Source organism: Osmerus mordax, chromosome 27, assembly GCF_038355195.1.
Source record: "Osmerus mordax isolate fOsmMor3 chromosome 27, fOsmMor3.pri, whole genome shotgun sequence".
Taxonomy (NCBI): domain Eukaryota; kingdom Metazoa; phylum Chordata; class Actinopteri; order Osmeriformes; family Osmeridae; genus Osmerus; species Osmerus mordax.
The window spans coordinates 6,104,613-6,128,026 of record NC_090076.1 but is presented as its reverse complement, the minus strand read 5'-3'; the positions used below and the strand labels follow the sequence as shown (position 1 = coordinate 6,128,026).

General features: G+C 48.4%; 1 protein-coding gene across 2 annotated transcripts; it reads left to right on the top strand.

Moving 5' to 3' along the window:
• The first annotated feature begins 13,786 nt into the window (after positions 1 to 13,786).
• Positions 13,787 to 20,867, top strand: aqp4 (aquaporin 4). Of its 2 annotated transcripts, XM_067230346.1 has the most exons (6): positions 13,787 to 13,821; positions 14,565 to 15,033; positions 15,149 to 15,313; positions 15,905 to 15,985; positions 17,166 to 18,665; positions 20,824 to 20,867. In XM_067230346.1, the coding sequence occupies exons 2-5, from the start codon at positions 14,650 to 14,652 to the stop codon at positions 17,451 to 17,453; spliced, it is 918 nt and encodes a 305-aa protein (XP_067086447.1). In that variant the 5' UTR covers positions 13,787 to 13,821; positions 14,565 to 14,649; the 3' UTR covers positions 17,454 to 18,665; positions 20,824 to 20,867. The 2 variants fall into 2 exon arrangements, with proteins under 2 accessions (XP_067086447.1, XP_067086448.1); XM_067230347.1 differs by lacking the exon at positions 13,787 to 13,821 and having other exon boundaries at positions 14,545 to 15,033.
• Positions 20,868 to 23,414: the final 2,547 nt, after the last annotated feature.

Here is a 23,414-nt window from a genome sequence, read left to right as displayed (position 1 = left end):
CTGGATGCGGTGATAGCTCTGCCTCACCGACCAGTTTCAGTGAGGTAAAGCCTCGTGGCTGCAAGAGCCAGTCTGTAGCGGCCTCACGTGAGGGAAACAGATGGGCTAAACCCTCCTATGGACACAAACACAGTCACAAGTACACGTATAGACACATACACCACTCATGTACACACACACACACACACAGTCTGTTCATTTAGGCAGCAGCCCATTTGAATCCCTACGTGTCCTCTGCGAGAGAGGGCGTGTGAGAGAGACAAAGAGCGGGTATGGAGGGCTGCAATAACGCTCGAATGATGATGCTGTGACAATAGATCGAAATGAAAATTAGTCTAATAAAAAGTATTCTCATGTGCAGATGTAGTACAGTAACATAAGAAATGAAAAGATCAAAGTCGTGTAGTTCTCATTCATTGATCATCCGTTCATTGAGTGCAGCCAGGAAGCCCGTGACACAAGTACAGGTCTAATAGAATTATGATTTAATATGCATTGTCGTAAAATGATCATGTCTGAATGTAGACGATTAGAGCTCTCAGAGGACCCTCATTAATGGAGAAAACCTGTCGTCTTTTCATGAAGGCAAGCCATTATACAAGCACTGTTATTGTTCCTAGTTCAATTCAGATTAGAGATTGTAGGAGGGGGTACATGTGCTACTAAAAATGATTCTCTCTTTCTTCCTCTCTCTCTCTCTCTCTCTCTCTCTCTCTCTCTCTCTCTCTCTCTCTCTCTCTCTCTCTCTCTCTCTCTCTCTCTCTCTCTCTCTCTCTCTCTCTCTCTCTCTCTCTCTCTTTCTCTCTCTCTCCCCCTGAAGCCCAACTTCCAACCCTCTCTTCCCTGCATTCTATCAGAGCATGGCACGCCAGCAGGGTTTAGTGGCTGAGTGCCCCTGGGTGTGTAAAGGGCCAGAGAGGATGCAGCCTCCAGGAACAGCTCCAAGACTTATCTCCCCAGAGCAGGTGTGGGAGTGTGTGCGTGCAATACTCTGCTTGTGTGTTTGTTTGTTTGTTTGTTTGTGTGTGTGTGCTGCTTGTGTGTCAAAGTAGGAACCCAGTGTAGTGTGTGTGTTTGGGCACAACAGAATGCACACAAGCTTGTGTGTGTGTGCTCACGTTTGTGTGCAGGGTTCTGGTTTGCTTGTGTGTGTGTTGTGTGTGTGTGTATCAGGGTAAAACCCAGCGTGTGTGCGTGCATGTGTGTGTGTGTGTGTGTGTGTACTAGAAAATGCTAAAATCCTGGAATGCATGAAAGCTTTCCCTGGGCAGCGGTATTATCATCACAGTAGAGTGGAGGGAGGGATGGAGGATGGAGAGAGAGGGAGATGGAGAGAAAGCAAAGATCAGGGGTGAAGGGGGACAATTATACCTTTTGCCCTGACGTTTTTTTCTTTTTCCTCTGCCAGAAATTACAGCGTACAAGCCCTTCCACTCCTTTTCATGAAACCACACGAGGCTCAACTGTGTCTGAAAAGTCAAGAACCTATTGACGGCAATCTTGTGCTCTCTAAGCGCCTCTCTAAGCTGCTGTTTGGAACTCCAGCAGCCTGGCTTCCCTCACCGCTAATGCATCAATTTCTCAACATGAACCTCTCAACCAAGCTCCAGGAATGCACCAATACACTTTTCTGATATTTGAGGTACCACACTCACGACTTGCAAAAGTGCTGCTGGGTCAGGCGAGGAAAGTCCGTGCCCCCCACAGGGTCAAAGTGGAAATAATTTCAACAACAACAACAGCCAAAAGATCTATAAGGTATTTGGCCTGCCTCCCATGGCCCAGTCTTAGTTGTGTTGCGTCATCCATAGGAGAAAAAAACACACACCAAAACGTTCAGCTCCTCGCAGAGTTGACTGCTTGTTTTAATGGGCCTTGAGTCGGACATTTTCCCCATGGGACGAGGGACAACATACGTTTGGGCCTTGACATGGAGTCAAATCACGCTCACGCGTGTGTCTGAATATACCGAACTATCTTTCTTTTGGTTACAATCCGTTCTCAGGAGGAGAGGAGTAGAGGAGGGCATGGCTTCCTTGAGAGGAAAGAAGCAAGGGTGTGTGCCACTGAGGTGTGGAGCCACTGTGAGAAATAGAGAGAGAGATGACAGTTGGACAATAGTGGACAGGTTGCCTTGCGCACGGTCAGAGCGTTGGACCGTGTCACAGGTTGCCAAGGGAGACAGTCTGCTTCCTAATTAGGAGTTTGGATGGACTCTGAGGAGCTTAAAATAGCGCCCTCTCTTTCCTTCCTTTTTCCCCACTTTTTCTCACTCTCTCTCACACCCACTCTCACACACAAACTGTATTTAACATTGCTTTATATTCCTAGCCATCTTAGAGCTAACTCGTAGCCAGCCAACCCCTATTACTACGCACACACGAGATATTTCGGTCTGCGAGATTCATGCGACACATCTCGCTTTGTTTCGTTCAAGTGGCACATCAGATTGTCCTTGAAGCATGGCACACCATTGCCAACAAACAACAACCCACATAGAGAAATCAACACAGGGCCCGTCTTGTCTCTGTGACAGGGTTCTAAGGGTCTGTCTCTCTCTCTCTCTCCCCTTCTTTCTCTTTCTCCATCTCTCTCTTTCTCTCTCTCTCTCTCTCTCTGAATCCCTGTGTCTCAAAGACAGATGGAGTGTGTCAAAAGCATGCCCGTCCTCATATCTCACTGTGTGCCTTTGCCAGTGTAATTCCATGAAGAGAGAGGACTGAGGGGAGAGAGAACGAGAATGCGTTTGCATGTGAGCGAGAGAGAGAGAGAGAGGGAGGGAGGGAGGGAGGGAGATAGAAATGGAGAGAGAGAGAGAGTGTGTGAGGAGGGAGGTAACGGATTTTCGCACTCTTTCAAGTCGGCCTTATCTTGCATATTCAGTCCGGCCAATCGGTCTGGTTGCTATGGCTACAGAGTGGGCTTGTTTCAGCGGGAGAAAGACAGAGAGAGGCCTGTCCTTCACGAGGGGGACACAGCCAAAATAACTAGCTATCTTTCTTTCTCTCATTTTCTCTCTCTCTCTGTCTCTCTCTGTCTCTTTCTCTCTCTCTGTCTCATGTGTGATATGGCTGTAACCTTGGTCCATGCTAAGCTCTAATTACTGACATTTCTCTAGAGATGTGCTTCTGCATTCCTGGTTCTGGCTCCCACCTTTCATTCCATCACGGAGGCTGTTGGAAAGGTCAGAGACCAGAAGAAAGTCTGAACTGAATCAATGAGACGACCTTTCTCTCAGCGCGCGTGTGGGTGTGTTTGTGTGCCCGCGTTCTTGTTTGTTGGTGAGTGTGTGTTCGCGCGTGTGTGGCTTCAGGTGAACTCCAGCCGCGCGACTACAGGGAAGTTCTTAGGAAATCGTTCACTTCAGCCTTCACGCACTGCTGTTGATTAAGGGAAACACGCAACCTGTTTATCCTGTCCACTGGCCACATGATGCGGTACAGGAGGAGGTGACCAAATGATGGTTGGTAAACTGTTTATTTAAACAGTCTCTGTAGGAAAGTAGATGCTGAAAGCAATGCCAGGATTCCATCCGTGTGTCTCATCAACTGGTGTTCATTAAGGGTAAAGTGAGAGTTAACCGATATTGATTTTAATGTTCGATTGTTCAGTGAGCATCAAGAGTCAATGGACCCTTCCGAAAACGGACTGTCCACAGAGATCATGACCTCTGTTTGTGTCAACCTTTAAACAGATGGTTGTGGGGCCTTCCTGAGCTTACCGATTCACCGGCCTGTGAACAATTCAGGCGGGCGATACAAGAAATGGTCAGTTACATGATGGTTTCTCAGGGGTCCGAGGAAATCCAGGTCCATGCGCACGCAGATTCCCACGCATACCCGCGCACACAAGCGTACAAAATCCCGCTCGCTCGCACCGAACGGACCTGTTTCTTTCCGAAGCTTCGTCGGATGGTCTCGTCCAAGGCCTCCTGGGCAGAACAGTGATTTGCAGAGTACGCCCGCCTTTCTCATTACACAGGGAAATTAATTAGGTTACAATGCAATTACACAGGTTACTATCACGACCGGGGCTGTACCGAGCGGTGGGCCTCTCCTCATAGGTGATTAACTTCACCGGGCCTAAAACCTGCATGTGTGTGTGTGTGTGTGTGTGTGTCTGGGGGAGATTTTGTGAGATTGCATGTGTTTGGGAGGATTCTGTGTGTGTGTGACCTGGATTTGGTCGGTCCTCTGCAGACTTGCACACCAGCGGTTCCCATTCGAACAGATTTTGTACCCATCCCAAGGGATTGTGGGTAAATGGTGGCGCTCATTATTGAGGTATTTCGATATATATTTTTCACCCCGTGGATCTGCTGCCTCTGCTGCCGCGTGCCTCCGCGGCTCTGCTCTGTCGCCATGGGAATAAGAGAAGTAAATGAAAGAGGCATTGTTCTGTCCTCCTTCTCTCGCTCTGCAGGTGGATTTCCCTTCATCCCCGGAGACTGTGCACCAATAGAAACTCGCCCCTGGACTCCCTTAGAGCCTTCTGTTGTTTCTTCTCCATCCCCGGCTCACTCACACACAATCTCGGTGGCAAGTTCGGTGAAAAAGTTTGTGGCGGAGGACCAGAGTGCCCGTCAATCCCACTGTAGAGGGTGTACTAGCTTGGATTTCTAGTCCAGGGCCTGTTTTTGTATGGCGGCCTGCTCTCAGTCCTAGCTCTCTTTCTTTCTCTGGTAATTTCTCTCTCTCCCCTCCCTCCCCCGCCTTACTCCTACTTCCTTCCTTTCGGCCTTCCTTCCTTCCCCTTTTCTCTCTTTCTCTCTCCGTTCCTTTCCCTCCCTCCCTTGCCAGTCTCCACCTCTCTCGTTCCCCGACTGGACGTCTCATCTCTTCACTTTTTGTCTGTCGTGTGAGCCAGTGTCTTCCCTAAGGGGACGGCCATTTTTTTTTGTTTATCTTTAAATAACCTGTTTACTCCCCCGGAAAGCTCCGCCCTCCCATGAGAGCACTGCGAGGGTGTCTGTCGCGCAAGGGCGACCCACCGTCCCTTTCATCTCATCCTTTCATTTATAATTCAGTCCCGGCGTGCGTACAGAAACTTCACCTCGTAGTCTCAGGCTCACTCTTTTCCCTGCTGCCGTAATCACATTCCCTCTTATATTACTCTGTATTCATTCCCCTCACACACCCCCCCCCCTCACCAAGTTGCTAACTCGCTTTGAGGTAGTGTTGTTATTTGGGCTTCTCATAAAACTGTAGAGTAGCTAAGAGGGGGGAGTGTGTGTATGTGTGTGTGTGTGTGGGGGGGGGGTGTTGAGGGGCGGAAGGAGGAAAGTTAATAAGAATTAGGTCTTAAAATAACTCTGTGCCGAACTCCCAAACAGCAACGGGAAAAACAGCCTTGAGAAAAAGGGAGCCTTTCTTTTTAAATCATTAAAACATTACCAAAGTCCATGCCTTCATATTTAACCCCTAATAGAGCATCTTTGTCCCTCTAATTGCCGGGCGCTTCACGTACCCACAGAGTTTTTTAACAGCCTACAGGGAGGCACGACTAAATCACTACGGAATCCCTTTACTGCATTCAGGATATTAATGGAAGATGGAGGAGTATTCTCATGTACAGTGGGTGCTCTATAGGAGTGATGTGTTAAGGCCACTTAGGTAATGACGATGTGTGTGGGTGAATATGTGTGTGGAAGGGAGTGTGTACATGCTTCTGTGTGTGTGTGTGGTTTGTCAGTGGCTATCTGATTGACTATTCCCTCGCTGGCGAAGCCCCACAGAAATAAACAGGCCGACGATTTACTCCAGCAGGTATTGTTGACGTGTCTTGCTGCGTCTGATTTCCAGCTGATTTAGAGTCAGGGAGGCCCCTCTCTCTTTCTCTCTCTCTCTCTCTCTCTCTCTCTCGCTCCTGCCTTTTGTTGTTCGGAGGCGTAGCCTACCTGTGTACCTGCCCGCCGGCTCTATAGCAGCCATCGATTTTCCCCCCTTTTCCTGGGCGAAGCCCTTTCTCTCGAATCAATTCCCTGGAATTGCTTCTTCACCGCAAAATGTCAGTCGGTAACTAGCGGAGCATGAAGGGCAGGATTCCGAGGGCTTCTCGAGTTTTGTTCTGTCAAGACTGAGACGGACCGGAGCGTTCTCCGAGAACTCGGAGGTGCGGGGGAACGCTGACAGCCGGGGGGGGGGGAGGGGGGGGGGGGGGAACGCCACTCAGTCCGAGCGTAAGACGGAGCTGTCTCTTATGACGCGCGCGCGCACGCGCACGCTCGATTGGCTAGACCGGTAGAGGGAAGAGGGAAGGCAGGCCCGACCAACCCAAGGACGGGGAGGGGTCACTGGAAAAGGAGTGACCTCATCCCACTCTTGTTGACGTTTTAATGGCGGATCGCAGCCGAGATATCGACCTGTTTATCTCCTACATAGTCCCCCTGCATGCTCTTTAGCTGTGTGTGTGTGTGTGTGCGCGCCCGCGCGCGCGAGCTTGGTCGTGTGTGTTGCGGGGGGGGGGGGGGGGGGGGAGGGTTTCGCCTTTGTGTTTGTGAGCATCCATGCGTGTGCCACATCTAGGCCCGATGAGATACTCTCCGATCCGCAAGTCGTTTCGATCAAGTCATATCGACTGCTCGGATCGTTCAAACAAATGCTGCAGATTATCACGCAAGACTACGTTTGAGAGCGACGGAGGGGGCCGTTCCGACGTGCCCCCACTTTCTTTCCTGTGCCGGATGGATGGAACTTTGAAAGGGTGATTGAGAAAAAGGAGAGATGATGTGGGCGAGAGAGACCACATTGAACGCATCTCCCCTGTCCCCTAATGAGAGGCAAAGACCCGTTATGAAACAATCCCCGTCAAACATAATCCTAATTCAAACATCAGAAGACGGGAATAATAAAGAGATGAGGGAGAGGGAGTTAACAGAGAAGTGTGGAGTGAATTGCCGCCATTGTTCTGTTGTTGTCATTTCAGATTTTTTACTCTGAAGGTGTAATATGGTAAAAAAAAAAAAAGGGGGTTTTAATTAAACAGTAGAAATGTCTGACCTGTTTCCCTGACTGGTCTGGTCTCCGTGGAGACTCACGCCAGGAGTTTCAAACGGAGAAATCAAAGGCTGTCAAGCAACCACCTTAAAAAGCCTACATTACATCAATTACACTCCGCCAAAGCCCTAATTATCCTTGGCTTGGGAATGAACGGCCAATTAGCTCGACACTGTGTCAAGACCTGATGCTGTCTGCTCGCGATGAAAACACTTCCGAGTGTTTTGCTCCTGCTGCTCGTCGGCTGTGAAGAACCTTCTCCTGGGCACGGTGTGGAGCCTGTGGAGGTAAGCTCTGTTCCTGCACACAATACTCGGGTTTTTAAAAATAGATTGAACGTGGGACTGTGTGATCCGAGAGAATAACCCGTGTTGTCTAGGCAAGAGACTGCTCTTGTGTTGTGGCTGAGTAGGGATGTGTTGGTGGGATCGCGTCGTACGGCGCGAATGGATTCGAGCTCTGCATGGCTAGTTCTTCGTGGCCAGTGAGATCGTGATTGTCGCGCATGCCCACGCACTTACTAGGGTTTGCGCTGACACATATGTATTGTACATCTCATCCTGATGTGTGTGTGTGTGAGTGTGTGTGTGTGTGTGTGTGTGTGTGTGTGTGTGAGTGTGTCTTTTTCCCAGTTCCTTCCTCCGGCGCAACGTTTGAAATCACCAGCGGCCAGATCACCTGGCCGAGACCAGCTCACTTTCTCTAAGACATGAATGAAGGCTGGATTAAACCCCCAGACCTTAGAACTGTGAGCTCAGGTTACCACCCTCTCTTCTCTCTGTCGGTCACTCTCTCTCTCTCTCTCTCTCTCTCTCTCTCTCTCTCTCTCTCTCTCTCTCTCTCTCTCTCTCTCTCTCTCTCTCTGCCTCCAACTCAATCTTTCTTGTTTCTCTCCCTCGCTGTCTCTCCCTCTGTCACTCTCTTGTCACTCTCTGTCTCTGTCTGTCTCTCCCTCTGTCACTCTCTCTCTGTCTGTTCTTTCATGTCTTATCTTCAAAAGACATTTTCCCCTGCGTTGTTCCTCTGAGGTCTTAGGACCCTGCGTGTGTGTGTGTGTGTGTGTTAGTGTCTCTGGAGACCTGGTAGCTCTGCACTCCCCCCGCCCCGCCCCGAGTCAGAACTACAAAAGGAAACCTCCCGACGATCACCTCTCACACGTTCCCAGTTCTCCTCCGGACTCAAAGCGGGAGCGGGAGCGGGGGGTTAGCGATGCCGCCGGTCCGGTGAGGATGTGTGTGTGTGTGTGCGGGGGGGGGGGGGTCGTGGCGGCAGCCACTCGGAACCTCGGACGTAGGACCTGTTAGAGGTTTCATGTCCGCGAGAACACAGAGCCTCTTTCGTTGTGTCTTTTGTCCTGTCCCCCCCGACGGCATGGCGTGTGCATGAACGTCCCAAAAAGGTCACCCTCTCCCCCCCCCCCCCCCCCCCCCCGTGTTTCAGCTCCCTTTACAGGAGGACGATGAGATCTTATTCATCTGCCGCCACGGTTTTTGCATATCAGAGGCTTTCCTCGAATGACTTTATCCGGTGTTTGTATTGCAAAGAGCACGGTGACATTTCCATCGTGGGCGGGGAGGGGGGGGGGGGTCTGGTGATGGGGCCTGGGAATGGGTGAGGGACGCGCGCACATGGACACCTCGCTCTCATAATGACGGGCGCACGCGCGCAGAAGCGTCTCGTTCCTGAAGCCGTGCACACAGACGCACGCACACAGAGAAATCATTTCCACGATGATGGCAGGGAAAATGTGGCTGTGAATTCTGATCAGCGCCAGTTAGAGCTGTGCCTGAAGGAACAAGGTTTATTTGTTTTCCATTGGAGACCCAGTTGTGTGTGTGTGTGTGTGTGTGCATGCGCGTTTTGTAGATCATTCTATTTTACATGGCAGAGATATAAGGCAACGCTTTTTAACTTGAAATCCCATCGCAATTAAGAAGATGGATGACATGAAAGCGGGGTGTGAGTAGTTGAGATTGGCCTCTTTTTCAGCCAAGGCCTCTAGAGCTCAAGCGAAATTCATAAGCGTCTCGATAATGTGTTTGTGAATTTCGAAGATTGGCCGTCCCCCGCCGACGGCAGGGGAGGGGCGTGCTTTTGGGGGGGGGTGGGCGGCACTCCGTCTTCGGATGGGTGGGGTGGGGGGGCTCTTCAGCTGGGCTGCCCCTGCCCGGGCAACCCCATCCAGAGGGAAGCAGCCAAGTACAGGGGCACCATCACCAACTCTATTGATCTCTCCTTCTCCATTATGTATGGCTGCAGGCATGATCTAGCCAGCCCTGTAACTATGACACAGTGGCCTCATTTGAGGCACACACACACACACACACTCACACATACACACGCTTCCCTTTTAAGCTCATTTTCCTCCATATATTATCCATATTTTTTCTCATTTATGTCACGTTGTGCGATGAATCGACTTCAGTTACAGTATATCCTGATTATGGAGGTAGTGAGTCTTTTTCCTTCCCTAGACCTCCGTCCAGGTGCTCCACAGGGGGCTGTACTGGTTGTGGTGTCGTGTTATTGGCTACAATGTCAGGTCACGGAGGCTAGAGGCTACATGCTGCAGTAATGGAATATTGAACTAAGATACATCACAACTTTCATATGTGTGTGTGTGTGTTGACGTGCTGTGTGTGTGTTGGCGGCGGGGGGGTGTCTCTGTGTGTGTGTGTGTGTTTGTGTGTGTGTGTGCGTTAATGGGCACGCGCGTCTACGTACGTTGAATACATGCATGCTAAGCAAGCCGCGCACATAGACCAACACACTAATGAAAACACATGGGGAGAAATTTACACATATTCATATTTAGGGAGAGGAAACGTCTCAATGATCAGCCAGTGGAAATGTCAGAATCAATCATCCAGTCCCTGACTTGCAGAGTATCCTTTATGGCATACGTGATTGAGAGAGAGAGATGGAGCCAAAGAGAGAGGGGCGGGGGGGGGGGGTGAAAGAGAGAGAGAGATATTAATCACCTCTGCACATTAAATCGGAGGAGAAAGTGAGAGGGAGAGAGAGAGATCTGAACCAATGTGGGCTTGAATCTCCACAGTGTCTGGAGTATAGGCCGGCGGGATGGTACGCTACTGCCCTCTGGTGGGACACTAGCGACACTGCTCACACCTGTCACCGTGCTGAACCAGAGCGGGCCTCTCAAACTGTTCCTGGAGAGATTTCATCCTCCGTATGATGTTACTACAACCCCAGTGGGAACTAGCCTGGTTACCTACAACTAACTGGTAATCAGGTGTGCTGAAAATGGTTTGGAGCAAAAACCAATAGGAACAGTTTCTCTCCAGGAGCATGGTTGGAAAGGTCTTAACTCGATGGTGATTGTTTGCAGATTAATCTTCCCATTTGTTTCTTTCAGTAAATGTTTATATGAAGCAATCCCGTGACGGTTCATATCCATATAGATAGGAAATGGTTGAAATGTATTTCGATGATGATTGACCAGAAATGCAATTACTTCTTCTGGCACAAGAGGGCCTTGTTTTGCTTATTATAAATATATGACCCTGTGTTTTTGGAAGATACTGTATATGTTGGTCTATTTGAGCAGAGACAGTTGGAGGTAAACAGGAAATATAGGGGAGAGATAGTGGGCAAGACATGCAGAAATGGACCTAAGCCGGAATCGAACCCGGGCCGCCGCGTTAGCTCCACAGCTCTAGTGATATGCTCTCTACTCAGTCACAGGGACTTCCCTAACCTTGGGGAGATGAGATTTATCTGTCTGCATTCGTTTTCAAAGACAACTAATCAAGCCACAGAACCTTATTTTCTTATACTGTGTGTGTGTGTGCTTGCATACTTGTGTGTGTATGTGTTCTGGCTTCTAGTCAGACCCCTGGATTAGCAGCTCAGTCTGGGTGCGTGTGTGGTTTGACAACGAGCTACGTTCGCCAGGCCAGCCTAATCTAACTCAGAACAACGGATTCCTGCCTGCATTGATCAGTGGCTCATAGTGAGGATCCATCAGCACTCCATGCTTCTCGGTCGGCGACGTCTAGTGAACTTCCCCTGGTTCACACCCAGTACACACACACACACACACACACTCGTCAACAAGGGTATGGTCCAGTGAGACTCATCCCTCTGACAGCCTGGGCATGGGTACCTTGGAACTCCCAGGGAGTGATGGGAAGTGGGTCTCCAGAAGGAGTTGAGGGTGAACGAGGGGAGGGCAGGAGGGGGATTAGAGACTAGTGGGCTTGGAGAGAGTCAAAGGCAGGCCTTTCCAGCTGTCTCCTCCACTCCATTCATCCCTGTGGATGTGGGCATGAGAGTAGGGAGAGAGGGGCCAGAGCAGTGTGTGTGTGTGTGTGTTTGTTTGTGTACGTGGACCACTTACTCCGGCTGAGAAATTGACCACGCACCCGGCGCGGACGAATAATGCGCGTCTGCCGACTCAGTTGGTGCACTTGCACGCGCGCGCACACATGCTTGCACACATGCAAAAAGGGGTGTAGAATCTCTTCTCTCCTCCACCGTCTCTCCCCCCACCCACCCCCCCACCTCTTTGGCTTCATACGTGCCGCGCCCCCCCCCCCCCCTCCAACTCCCTGGCCCTCCCCCAGATTCCTCCGTCTATTCTCCATCCTGTCAAAGTTGGTTCTGCTCAAACAGGTTTATGTGTGCATCCCAGGACCTCTCTCTCTCTCTCTCTGTCTCTCAGGCCCAGCTGAAGGTGGATGGTGAGGGAATGGTGGTACTGTACGCCGATGAACAGCACAGGACTGCAGACTTGAAGAGGACTGGGGGAAAAAAGAACTAAGTCTGAGCTGTTGACAGTCAGGGCTTGGCTACGGATGTTTCCCCTTCCAGTGATCCTGAGTGGGATGCCAGTGGCTTTGTGTGGCTGCTGGTCTGCTTCGAGGTCAGGGTTAACGTCAGTCTGGCTAGGTGTCTCTGGTATGACTGTGTAACCAGGCTGAGAATGGAGAGACGTTATCAACGCTTTCAGACGCTTAGTGCACCTCTGCTGCCTGTCAACAGAAGATGCTTCGGCTTAAACAGAGATGCATATGGAGACCCCCCGCAAAGTAGTACATTCAAAGTGTTTCTATATGTGTACAAATGCATACAGATACATTGTGTTCGCACAGAAGAACCTGAACACTCTGGGATCGGTGAAGTGAATTTAATTGAATTGAAATCCCATGTGGACACATGCACAGTTATACAAACTTCACAAACATACTGTCTATTGTCAGACACATACTTTTTATTGTCTGTGCCTCAAAGGCTGATGGCAATGTGGTTTACAACACATCCGTACAGAGGATCTCGCCTGACTGGATTTTCCATCCAGAGAAGAGGAGATTATGTAAGTTTTATATAACTCTGAGAAGGGAGATGAGGGAGGAGGTGTGCGTAAGGGTGTTGTGAGGACGGTTGGGGTTTGTATGATGGGAAAGGGACTGTTTTGATGCTCTCTCTCAAACTATTCTCTCTCTCATTTCCTGTGTTTGGATGAACAAAGATGAACACTGCAGGCTTTGTCAACTGCCGATGAGCATTTAGCCATTAGAGGGCCTGGGTCATTAACATCATTAAGCACTCATGCAACCAAAGCAATGAACTTGTACACACGCTATCTCAAATGCACATAAAAACACAAGTTGTGATACTGTACAGTCACTGCATGGTTCGATTTCATTTCATTTTTGCCTCTGAACGTCCATTTTGCTATGGCTTTGTTTGCAGTGTGATAATCACAACTACATACCGTTTCTTCCATTTGTTATTTTATGTCTCTTATAAGTCTGTTGTTTGTGCATGTGTGTGCTCGAACGTGTGTGTGCGCGGTGTCCGTGTGTGTGAGTGTCCTTGTGAATGAATCAGACTACATTCCTAGTCCAATATACCCGTCCAGAACCGTAGGACGTTAATTGTTGGAGGTCCACCCTGGTCCTGCCCTGCCAACAGCATGTAATGGACGGATCGGTAACCCGACTCTGGAGGAAGTTTAAGAGAAACCATAAACAGTAACACACACACAGACGGTCCTATAAATACACACACACACACACACGTACACACCATTAGGGTTGCGTCGAAGGCATGACTGAAAGCGGGGCATTAGATCGTCTGAGGTGAGTACAGCTGCAAGGCGCGCCAGGGAGATGCAGCGTGTGTGCCTTTCTATGGGTGAAAAGTCGCGATACTGCCATTTAGTCACTGTTGTTTTCTCGTTTCGAATGTTTGACGGATATGCTGTGCATCTGTAGCACTTATCAGAGTTGCAGTAGTACGCTTGAATGCTTGTGGCCAGTGGACCATTTCAGACTTGTTTTGGAGAGGTTTTTGCTACAATTGTATCCGTTGAGGGAGTAGGACATCATGTTCCACGAAGACAGTGTTTAGCACGTTTAGCTATATTCTTGTAAGAAGGAGAACATAACAGTACAATACAAAATGTAAAAATATTTGCAATCTTGCAGCTTGCAACTTATCAGTTTTCTGCAGGTTCAGCACCATCAAAGTTGCACAGTGCACTGAATGCAGAATTCAGCAACTTGGATTGAATGTATGCATGGATTGAGATATGAGGATACTAAGCATTCTGCGTGCCAACAGCACATCAATGCAGTTGTGATTATATTTCCATTTCATATGCAATATGATTGGTCATATTAAAGATAATTGTATTGATAGTGATGGTTTTAGTTATCTGCAGCGCAATGATAAGCAGCCCATTCAACAGTTTGAATTTGTTAATTCACCCAGACGCATAACGGGGTGGATCCGCGTGATTTTAGCTAGTTAGAACTCATAGGCTACAGCACCCACAACTTTTCCTTTGATTTATTTTCACGTAAGTAACACATTAATCATACTTCTCTTCCAGCTTTACTGTAGAGTACAGCTTATACCTTTGCACTAGTAGTTCATCAAAGTTATGACAGAATCCGATTACCCGCACAATTCCTCGACACGTTATTACCGACATTTTGTATTGTTTTGTGATGTACTAATTGCCTGTTCAGTGTTTTTATGTGTACCTTATTAACATGGATGTAGGCTACATGTGTTTTTTTCTGGATATTCATGACTCGATGGTGCTCGTTATTTCGGCCTATTTTGATTACTCTGTGTTGCTCCCCAATGTTGTGTCAGAAACAATGACAGTACACAGTTCTCCCTACGTATAGCCTATATCCTTACAATCAACGTTGGTTTTACTGAAAAATCACAAGCTTCATCTGTCGCCAACCTTTTTTTTCCCGTTTGAGCTTGTGTGGTGCGCGCGGAGCCACTCCGATGGAATGGATTTCCATCCACATTACGCTTGGAAAAGGACCGTGAGCCGTGCGGCCCTAGGCTTCACAATAGACAGAGAGGCTATTATAATGCTCTACGGGGCCTGGTTTCATGCCCAACTCTGCCAGTGCACTGACGCTAATACACAAACCAGCAGACGTTCTCATTAGCTTCTCCGTGCTTTGACAACCGTGCTATTATGATAACCATTAGCCTATATAGTCCACCATCTGCCAAGAAATTCTAAAACTCTCTTTTCCCCCCAAAAGAAATGTGGCTTGTCTCTCTCCTCTGCAGGACGTGTTGGTCCCAGTGTGTGTCCCTGTGCCGTGGAAAGCCCTCAGGCGTTTGCTTGCTCTCCTGCTGCGGTAGAGGCCCTGTCATGGCAGCCTTCAAGGGGATATGGACCCAGGAGTTCTGGCGGTGCGTCGGGGCGGAGTTCCTGGCCATGCTGATCTTTGTGCTCCTGAGTCTGGGCTCCACCATCAACTGGGCCGCCGGCGAGGAGAGTCCGCCCCCTCCGGACCTGGTGCTGATCTCGCTGTGCTTCGGCCTGAGCATCGCCACCCTGGTGCAGTGCTTCGGGCACATCAGCGGCGCTCACATCAACCCGGCCGTCACGGCCGCCATGGTGGTCACCCGCAGGCTCAGCCTGGCCAAGGCTGTCTTCTACCTGGTGGGGCAGTGTCTGGGCGCCGTGGTGGGAGCGGCCGTCCTCTACGGGGTCACCCCGGCCTCGGTCAGGGGCGGCATGGGCGTCACCACGGTAAGAGGCTTGGAGGTGGGGGTGGTGGGGGGGGTCGTTGACCTTTAGTGGAGGGAAAAGTAGGACTGAGGTGGTTCTACTGCGAAGGTATGCATGAATACTCGCCTCCCCACAGGTGAACGCCGACATCTCTGTAGGCCACGCTCTGGTCGTGGAGCTCTTCATCACCTTCGAGCTGGTCTTCACCGTCTTCGCCACCTGCGACCCCAAACGCGATGACCTCAGAGGCTCCTCCGGCCTGGCGATCGGCCTGGCGGTGTGCATCGGACACCTGTTTGCCGTGAGTACATTTCAGGGCCATGTTAGTGACCCGTTTTTCTTAGTTTGGAAAGTAAATCAAAAATCAAAAAAACAAGTAATGCATTCAGAAGGTCATTTGAATACGTTAAATAAATAATAAGACATAGAATCAACTTACATAACACAACACTTGGCCTCGAAAAAAACACATTCATGTGTCTGCCCGGATGTTTTTTTGCTGGATCTACATTCCCTCTAGTTCACCCCGCAGGTTATTTAGGTAGACTACCCTGTGTGGTCTTGCTTGCCAGATTTGTTACATACATGGTGGACCTAGGGGATGGCGGTAGGGCCTGAGGAGGATTCTGGTATCACTGTGATGGTAGTCGGAGACTGCAGACCTTCTCGATGGAATGTTCTTGAAATTCATCATCCACACAGAGTCACTGGTGGCAGGGGGAGGCGGAGTGATATGTGAGGGGTCTGGCTCGGGGGGGGGGGGGGGGCAATCCTTGTGCTTTCCCTCCGCCTGGCCTCTGTTCAGAGTGTCCACACTTCCTCCATGTGGTGACATGTTGCCCGATATGATTGGTTAACCCATGTGTGTCACATGTCTCTGGCCTTCTTTTAGATTCCGTACACTGGTGCCAGCATGAACCCGGCCCGCTCCTTCGGTCCTGCCATGGTCACCTGGAGCTGGGAGAACCACTGGGTAGGACAGAACCGACCACAAACGCACCCACAGCCGAGAACAACCGCCCTCTTAACTACACCTCCCCATACACGGCCACAGGGAGGAACACACTGTATAAATCAACCTCGTTTTAATTTGGTTAAAGCGAGCCAAAACGCTCCTTTTACAGATTTTGTCGTTCAGCTAAACATGGATTTAGAGCCAATAGAAATACATCCTTTGGGATCCTCATTTTGGCTGTTTTGTGTCTGTTGCATAAGTGTCTGCTTATTGGCTGGCACACCAAACACAATCCCAGAGTTCCTGCTAGACTGTGTTATTTGATTTTAGTCAGCCGCACAGGTCACGTTCACAAACGCTCTCTCTTCCTCCCATTTCCATCTTTTTCTCTTTCCATCATTCTTCTTCCATCTTTTTCTCTCTTCCTTTCTTCTTTTCTTTCACACTTTCACTCTCTCTCTCGCTCTCTCTCTCTGTGTCCCGTTCACAACCTCACACACACACACACACACACAGATAAGGCCAGGGACGTTCACAGTACCTTGGCTAACCGTGCTGTCATCGACCCCTGCTGAGCGCTTCCTTTGCAGGAGCTGCAACATAAGAAAGGTCATGGGCCACAGGTCATCAGACGGGACAAGCATTCCCAACCGTAAATCATCCGAGATAGCATCCCTGTAACTTAATAATAGCCTCACAAATGCACGGCGGTAGACATGGACATGTATGTAGACAGAGACATGGATGTAGACATAAGCATGTAAAGTGACTCCCGCTGTCGAAACCCAACGTAGCCAAAGTATCAGTCCATAAACATATTTCACGATGTGCCTGACAGGGGTGAAGTTATGCTGCTCCTTGCTTTCGAAACCCCAGCCGCAGCAGTTACAAATAAAACGATTTTGATCTTGATCTGATCTTACTTGGAACCTGTGCCAAGTCTTTCTGAAGCCCTCCTTGCCCCCTGTAACATACTTATATGACACTACTAACATTAGTAACATTACAGAGAGGTTTGTGTGTGGGTGTGTGTGTTATCGCGGTGGAGTTTCAGAGTCCCGCCAGCCCAGTCTCTTCAACACAAACACACCCCCCCACACACGGACAGTCCAGCTGACTAAACCCTCTCAAAAACACACACCCAACACACACACCCAGACACACACCAACGACTTGATGCTTGTGTCCCTTGTCCCAGGTGTACTGGGTGGGTCCAGTGCTGGGCGGGGTCCTGGCGGCAGGCCTGTACGACCTGTTCTGCCCCGACCCGGAGCGGAAACGGCGCTACGCCGAGGCGCTCTCCAAGACCTCTTTCCCCTCCGCCAAGTACCACGAGGTCCAGGCCTCCCTCGCCGCCGCCGAGCGCCACCAGCTGGCCGCCGACCGCACCTTCACGGTCATGGACGTGGAGCGCGCCGAGCGGAAGGAGAGAGAGGAGAGGGAGAGACAGCGGGAGGCGTCGGGGGAGGCGCTGTCCTCTGTATGACTAGTGCGGTGCACTGGGAGGGAAGACCAGACTGCTGTACAGACCGCTGACCCGTATCCAGCCCTCAAAGAGACCGACCTCTTGTAGAGAGACTCCCCAGCTCTCATCAACAGACTGATCATCTACAGACTGAACTACAGACTAGATTCCGACGTAACTCCAATTGAACCCGATTGTAGAACCTCCTAGATTGGGCCCGTTGTAACAGGCCTTACTGACCTACTTGGAATTCCCACACACACACCGTACTTGCTGTAGAGGTAAACACAGACCGGCTAGTCTGTGGAGAGGTCAGAGGGGACAAACTGAAAATGAACTTTTGAGCTGTTCGAGGAGGGAGTGCGGAGGTCATGTTTGTAGGAGGGGTTCAGACGGCGATGGAAGTCTGTCTGTCTGCTAGTGAACTCACATCGCAGGTACTTTTTTCTCAGTGCACGAGGCTAGAGATTGCACCTTTTTTACTGGTTTAGTATGGGGTGCTCAGGGATGTCCTGGTATTGTCCCTGTATCTAGGGACAGGGAGTCAGGTGGCTGAGCGGTGAGGGAGTAAGACTAGTAATCCGAAGGTTGCCAGTTCGATTCCCGGTCATGCCAACTGACGTTGTGTCTTTGGGCAAGGCACTTCACCCTACTTGCCTCGGGGGGAATGTCCCTGTACTTACTGTAAGTCGCTCTGGATAAGAGTGTCTGCTAAATGACTAAATGTAAATGTAAATGTATCTAACTGAAACGACTGTGGGGATTTTGCGACACAGTACTGTAGCAGTAGGATTTGAATCAGATCATTATTGCGTAGTGGAGTGTATTATGCAACAGGGATGTGCAAGGTGCGCCACTAATTGGTGGTTAATTGGTTGCATGTGTGTTGTTCGGATCTACTTATTCGAATCTGTTTGTTTTTATCCTTTCTGCTCTGTCGTCATCTATCACCCTCACCTTATCCCCTTCAATCAGACACACAATCACACTCTGGATTGTCTTACTAAATTAATTTGGTGGGATAAGGTGCGTTGTGGCTTACTTCAGACCAGCGTAATGATTATTGCTTGTTTATTGATGTGAGGAGCATAGTTCTTGTACTTTTTTGTCAGGTTAACATTTGTTTTATTTGGGTTATAAAGTTGAACGTTTCACTGAGCCGTGCTATACCGACTAATAAATTAACTTCAAAGGAATTGGTGCATCACTTGATGAATGGGTCAGAGAAAGCACGTAAGTAACATGTTTTCACTACTATTTATTAAACTAGTTGATGTCTAGTTGTATAGCCACTGCTTAGATGAATGGAAACTGAAATACAGAAACTAACTGGAACCAGTAACAAGGTGTACTAACTAATATTAGCCAGGAGAGGGAGCTGAGAACATGAATATAAGCTGTCGTCACTGCATGGTTTTCTCATCACTGTGTGTGTGTGTGTGTGTGTGTGTGTGTGTGTGTGTGTGTGTGTGTGTGTGTGTGTGTGTGTGTGTGTGTGTGTGTGTGTGTGTGTGTGTGTGTGTGTGTGTGGGCGTGTGTGTGGGCGTGTGTGTGTGTGTGTGGGCGTGTGTGTGTGTGTGTGTGTGTGTGTGTGTGTGTGTGTGTGTGTGTGTGTGTGTGTGTGTGTGTGTGTTAGCAGCTGACTAGCACCCCAATCCTCCATGGTTTTGTTTCATACCTTAGGACTATTTACACACAACTAAAACTCAATGTCAATGAATTGGAAAGAGAAAAACAGATAGGCTAGTCTCATTTAAAGCCTATTGGCCAGAGTAGTGAAACACAAGTTATACTCATTCCCCTGCTATGTTTCTGACAGAAATACAGAAGCAGGAGTTTTGTTTAAAGACAGCAATAATTGAAAAGTAAAACCTGCGCAAACTGAAAATCTCTCCACCTTTCTTTGTCTCCGTATTTACGTCTGTTTCTCACTCTTCCTCTCTGACTCCCCGGCCCGAGGAGATGCAGTTAAATTGCAAGCCCAATTTCAGGAGAAAGCCATTAATCGTGGCTGTGGGGCACAGCGTACCAATTTGCGTGGAGCAGCACTTTGTTCAGCCCTTGTCTTTACTGTAGACGTATTTTGTGTGCATAAACGGAGATATTTGGCTCACTCGGAAACACACATTTGGCTGGTTAGTCTGAAGGAATGGGCCACATTGAGATGATTTCAGGTCAGACTGAGCAGCCTGTCCACTCTTTCGAATCTCTGCATGTTAACACTCACCAAAGTTGACACTTGACCGTTCTTTCTGTGAATGAAACTGATGTCCCCCTCTGTCTATAGACAATATGTCCTCACAGATGAAACTGGTTGAGAAAACGACCATTTATATAACCCCGTTCATCTGCTGCGTTTCCCTCCACGACACAGAATCAGTCCCTCCATTAGAGGAGAGCGCCCACGGAGAGACCCCGTCAAAACTAATCACGCCGATTAAGATCAAAGTCTCCCGCCGAGAGCGGGGCCAGCTGAAAGGCACTAGAGCCACTGTTGGTGCGGATGCTTAGTAAACCTGTTGTAAATAATGTTTTGATTGCATATTACAAATGAATGAGTATACCTAGATCTCAAATACGGTAGTTGCCAACGTGTTTGTCCACATCAGATTGAAAACAGATCTTTCTGATCTTTGCCTAAGGCGCGTGGAGACACTCCGGAGCGTAAATAGACGGTGTTTGATTCTTTCTACTCTTGGCAGGCTGCATTTGTCTCTGGCGCGCAAAGAAACAAGATCGCAGGAGAGACAGAAGCAAACGCTCGTTTTTGAAGGCTAGATGTTACAGGTAAGCGGGTTTACTTTGTTTTCGGTCGGTCGCATTGATGGTGCTGCAACTGCTGAAGCGCACGAGCATTTTACGCATGTGCTGTTTGGACATTGGACAATTCCTGACAAATTCTGTCACCAAGTTGTGAGACAATGATTCGGTGTATTGACAGATGTTTGGTAGATTTGCGTGTAATTACACATCTTCCGTTTCTATCAGAGACGTTTTTTAAGTGTTTGTGTTCGTGTAGGCTACCGTCCCTGGTTTGCCTTGTGGCATTCTTGATAGAGTTCAAATTAGGGGAGTCAATATGCAGACAGACATATTCCTTGTGGCTAAGTGAATATGTAAAGGCCTAGTTCTTTTTTTCTGGACAAGTGATGTAGCTTAAAGCTAACGTATTGATGCCTCAACGCTCTTAGTCAAATGATGGATTTAGTGAATGAAGTGATAATAAGCAAATACATGATAAATGAAGAAGGATTGGACTCCTGCTAGTCCATCCTTACACACACTGTGCCCCAAAGACTTGTGGGTGAGAATAGTGCTACAAAAAAAACGGCAAACTACTAAATAATTACAAACAAGGACTAATGATTTTGTTTGATTTTCTATTTTGCAGGTAGGGCTCAGATCCCAACGGATGACACCTGAGTGTATCTGGAGTGTATGTCAGTCTTGGGAGGTATGTTTGTGTGTTCCGGTGTTGATGAATTGACTAAAGTCAGCTTTATTGGCATCCTGTAAGCTTTCAGTCAGTACATTTTGTGAAAAGTACATACCTTGCAGTGTGCCATATTTTTCCCTTACATAGTTCATGCTTTCTTAGCAGATACAATGCCTGTTAAAACTGCCCTGAGCGATCCAGTTGTTTGGCATGTTATTAATAATGTATCATATAAATCATTAAAAACAAAGTGACAGCTTGCTATTTACACCGGTGGAGGAATCTGTTTATAGATGCATATTCCCATCTGAGCTCATGCTGTTGTAGGCCAGTTTCATTTCTCATCGTAAAAAAAAAGGAAACCTTTGAGGAAATCAAAACCAAACACACACATGCTACATTATTACAGGGCCTACTGTACTCAAAAATAATAATTGGATTGGTTTTTATTGATCTTGTTGACAATGTAGGCCTATATGTTGCCTCGTGAACTGTTTTCGGTGGTTGTGCTCTGCTGATCCGCATGGCAAAAGTACTTGAGTTTCCTTTGGGATCAATGAAGGAAATGAATTGACTCTTGATGGGAGTTCGAAACAGATATGGCATCAGAGGTGTCCTGGCTTTTGTGAGGTTGTACTTAGGATGCATTAGCCGTTTTCTACTGTACTAGTTAGTAACTGGAGTTCACTTGCAGTACTGCATGTTCTTCCCCTTTTGGATCGCTCATTTGGACAAACACATTTCAGTCACGTCTTCTCACCATACACACACACACAGCGCTTTCACAGTATGTATCAAAATATACTCATTTATTCACACACGCTCCCTTCCTGCCCCTCTCACTCTCTCTCTCTTTCACACACACACACACACAGACACACATCCTCCTGCTCCTCCAATGCCAGCCCACGGCTGTCGAAGCTGCTTTAGCTATCACACCTCAGTGTTATTTTCCCCGGGTTTTGACGAGCCTCGGAGCCAGAGCTTGTTCTTTGTGTAAGTGCTTTTTCAGAACTTCTCCCTATCTCTGCAGATTAGTCAGGGAGCAAATTACCTGCCTGCACAAAAAAAAAAGCGCAATCCTACACAATTTGCTGCGCGTGGCGTACAGATCTCCTTTTGAAGAGCGGCCATGTTATTTCCCCAGGCCCGTCGGGCACTCCTGGCATGCAAATCATCATTAAATTAATTTTAAAACTCAACATGTATTCTGGGCTCTCTTATCAGTATCTGCACAAACCGCATACAAATCAGGCTGGGATCAGACGCCACGGCAAAGGTCTCCACTTTAAGGGCTGGCTAATTGCTAATTGGGTAGCGAGGTGTGAAACGGGGCTCCGCTAACGAGAATTCAAACGTGTGAGTAGGCCTATCTTCTTCCTTTTAAAATGGCTCAGGCTTCCTTGCGACATGGCTGGGGGCGGAGGCAGTGGCACCGACACAAAAGACGGTTTTTAGTGGGTCTGTTTCAGCAAGTCGGTTAAACGAGGTTGTTTATGTTTTATTTATTTATTTTAATGAACGAAGTGTTACAAAGTTACCGCCAACTGTTACAAGAAGTCCATCAATCCTAGCGGTAGGGTTCATGGAAATGTCTCTCATATGCTTGTACATGGACAACTGCCTCAATAGCCTAACATTCTTTCCCCAGCATGTTTATGCAACAGTCGAACAACTTAATAAATAATAGCCTACAACAGACAAATACTTCCTGTCTGCGGTTCGCACTGCCGTACTTCATTTTCAGTTGCATCCGAAGTTCTCTACCCACAATATCACTCACCTCACACAGCCTGGCCATCAGTTTAGGTAGCAACGACATATTTATCAACTGGCCTGGTAACACTCAGCCCAGGGGCAGTTCAACACCTGGCCTGGCTCGTACCATGCATACGTTGTACCAGTAAGACCAATTTATAGTGTCCGAGATAACATGTGGTAACATTCCTAAAATAAGGCGGACAGTATGTCCGTATACTTCCTCACATGCTCCTTCGGAAGTTATATATAGACGAAGGAGCTAGTGCAGTATCTGGAGTATATTGCTCGATCAAGGTCATGCAAGCCCAAGGGAGGTGTTAGTACTCTTAGCTTGGAGGTAGAGGAGGGCGATGTGCTATATTAGGAAGAAGGAAATATAATTGGTTTTTACGCCCAGGCTTTGCTTGAATCAATGCATTAGCACACTACTCCTAAGTATCATCACGCGCGTGATGTGAAAAGTTTCTAATGAGACTGCAAAGGCTTGCAAACATTTTAATAACTGCAAAAATCTCCGAGGCTATAAAGGAGATTTATAGTGACGATTACTGAGTGCGAGGTTCATCAGCAGGTGTGTGTGTGTGTGTGTGTGTGTACCTGCGCGTGTGTGAGGGTGGGTAAGTCTCTTCAGAGAATGTATCTGCAATATTGGACTGGTCCAATATGAAGTCCAATACTGCAGTCTTTTTAGGAGCGCGCCCGTAATCCCTTTTTGCTACGCTCGCTCCCTGCACCTTAAAAAGGCGCGTGCATAGCTGAAGGTCACTAAAACACAAAGCTCTCAG

Coding starts and splice junctions, on each gene's coding strand:
- aqp4 (XM_067230346.1), top strand. CDS start 14,650: ATGGCAGCCTTCAAGGGGATATGGACCCAGGAGTTCTGGCGGTGCGTC. Junction 15,034..15,148: donor GCGGCATGGGCGTCACCACG/GTAAGAGGCTTG, acceptor GCCTCCCCACAG/GTGAACGCCGACATCTCTGT. Junction 15,986..17,165: donor GGAGCTGGGAGAACCACTGG/GTAGGACAGAAC, acceptor CCCTTGTCCCAG/GTGTACTGGGTGGGTCCAGT.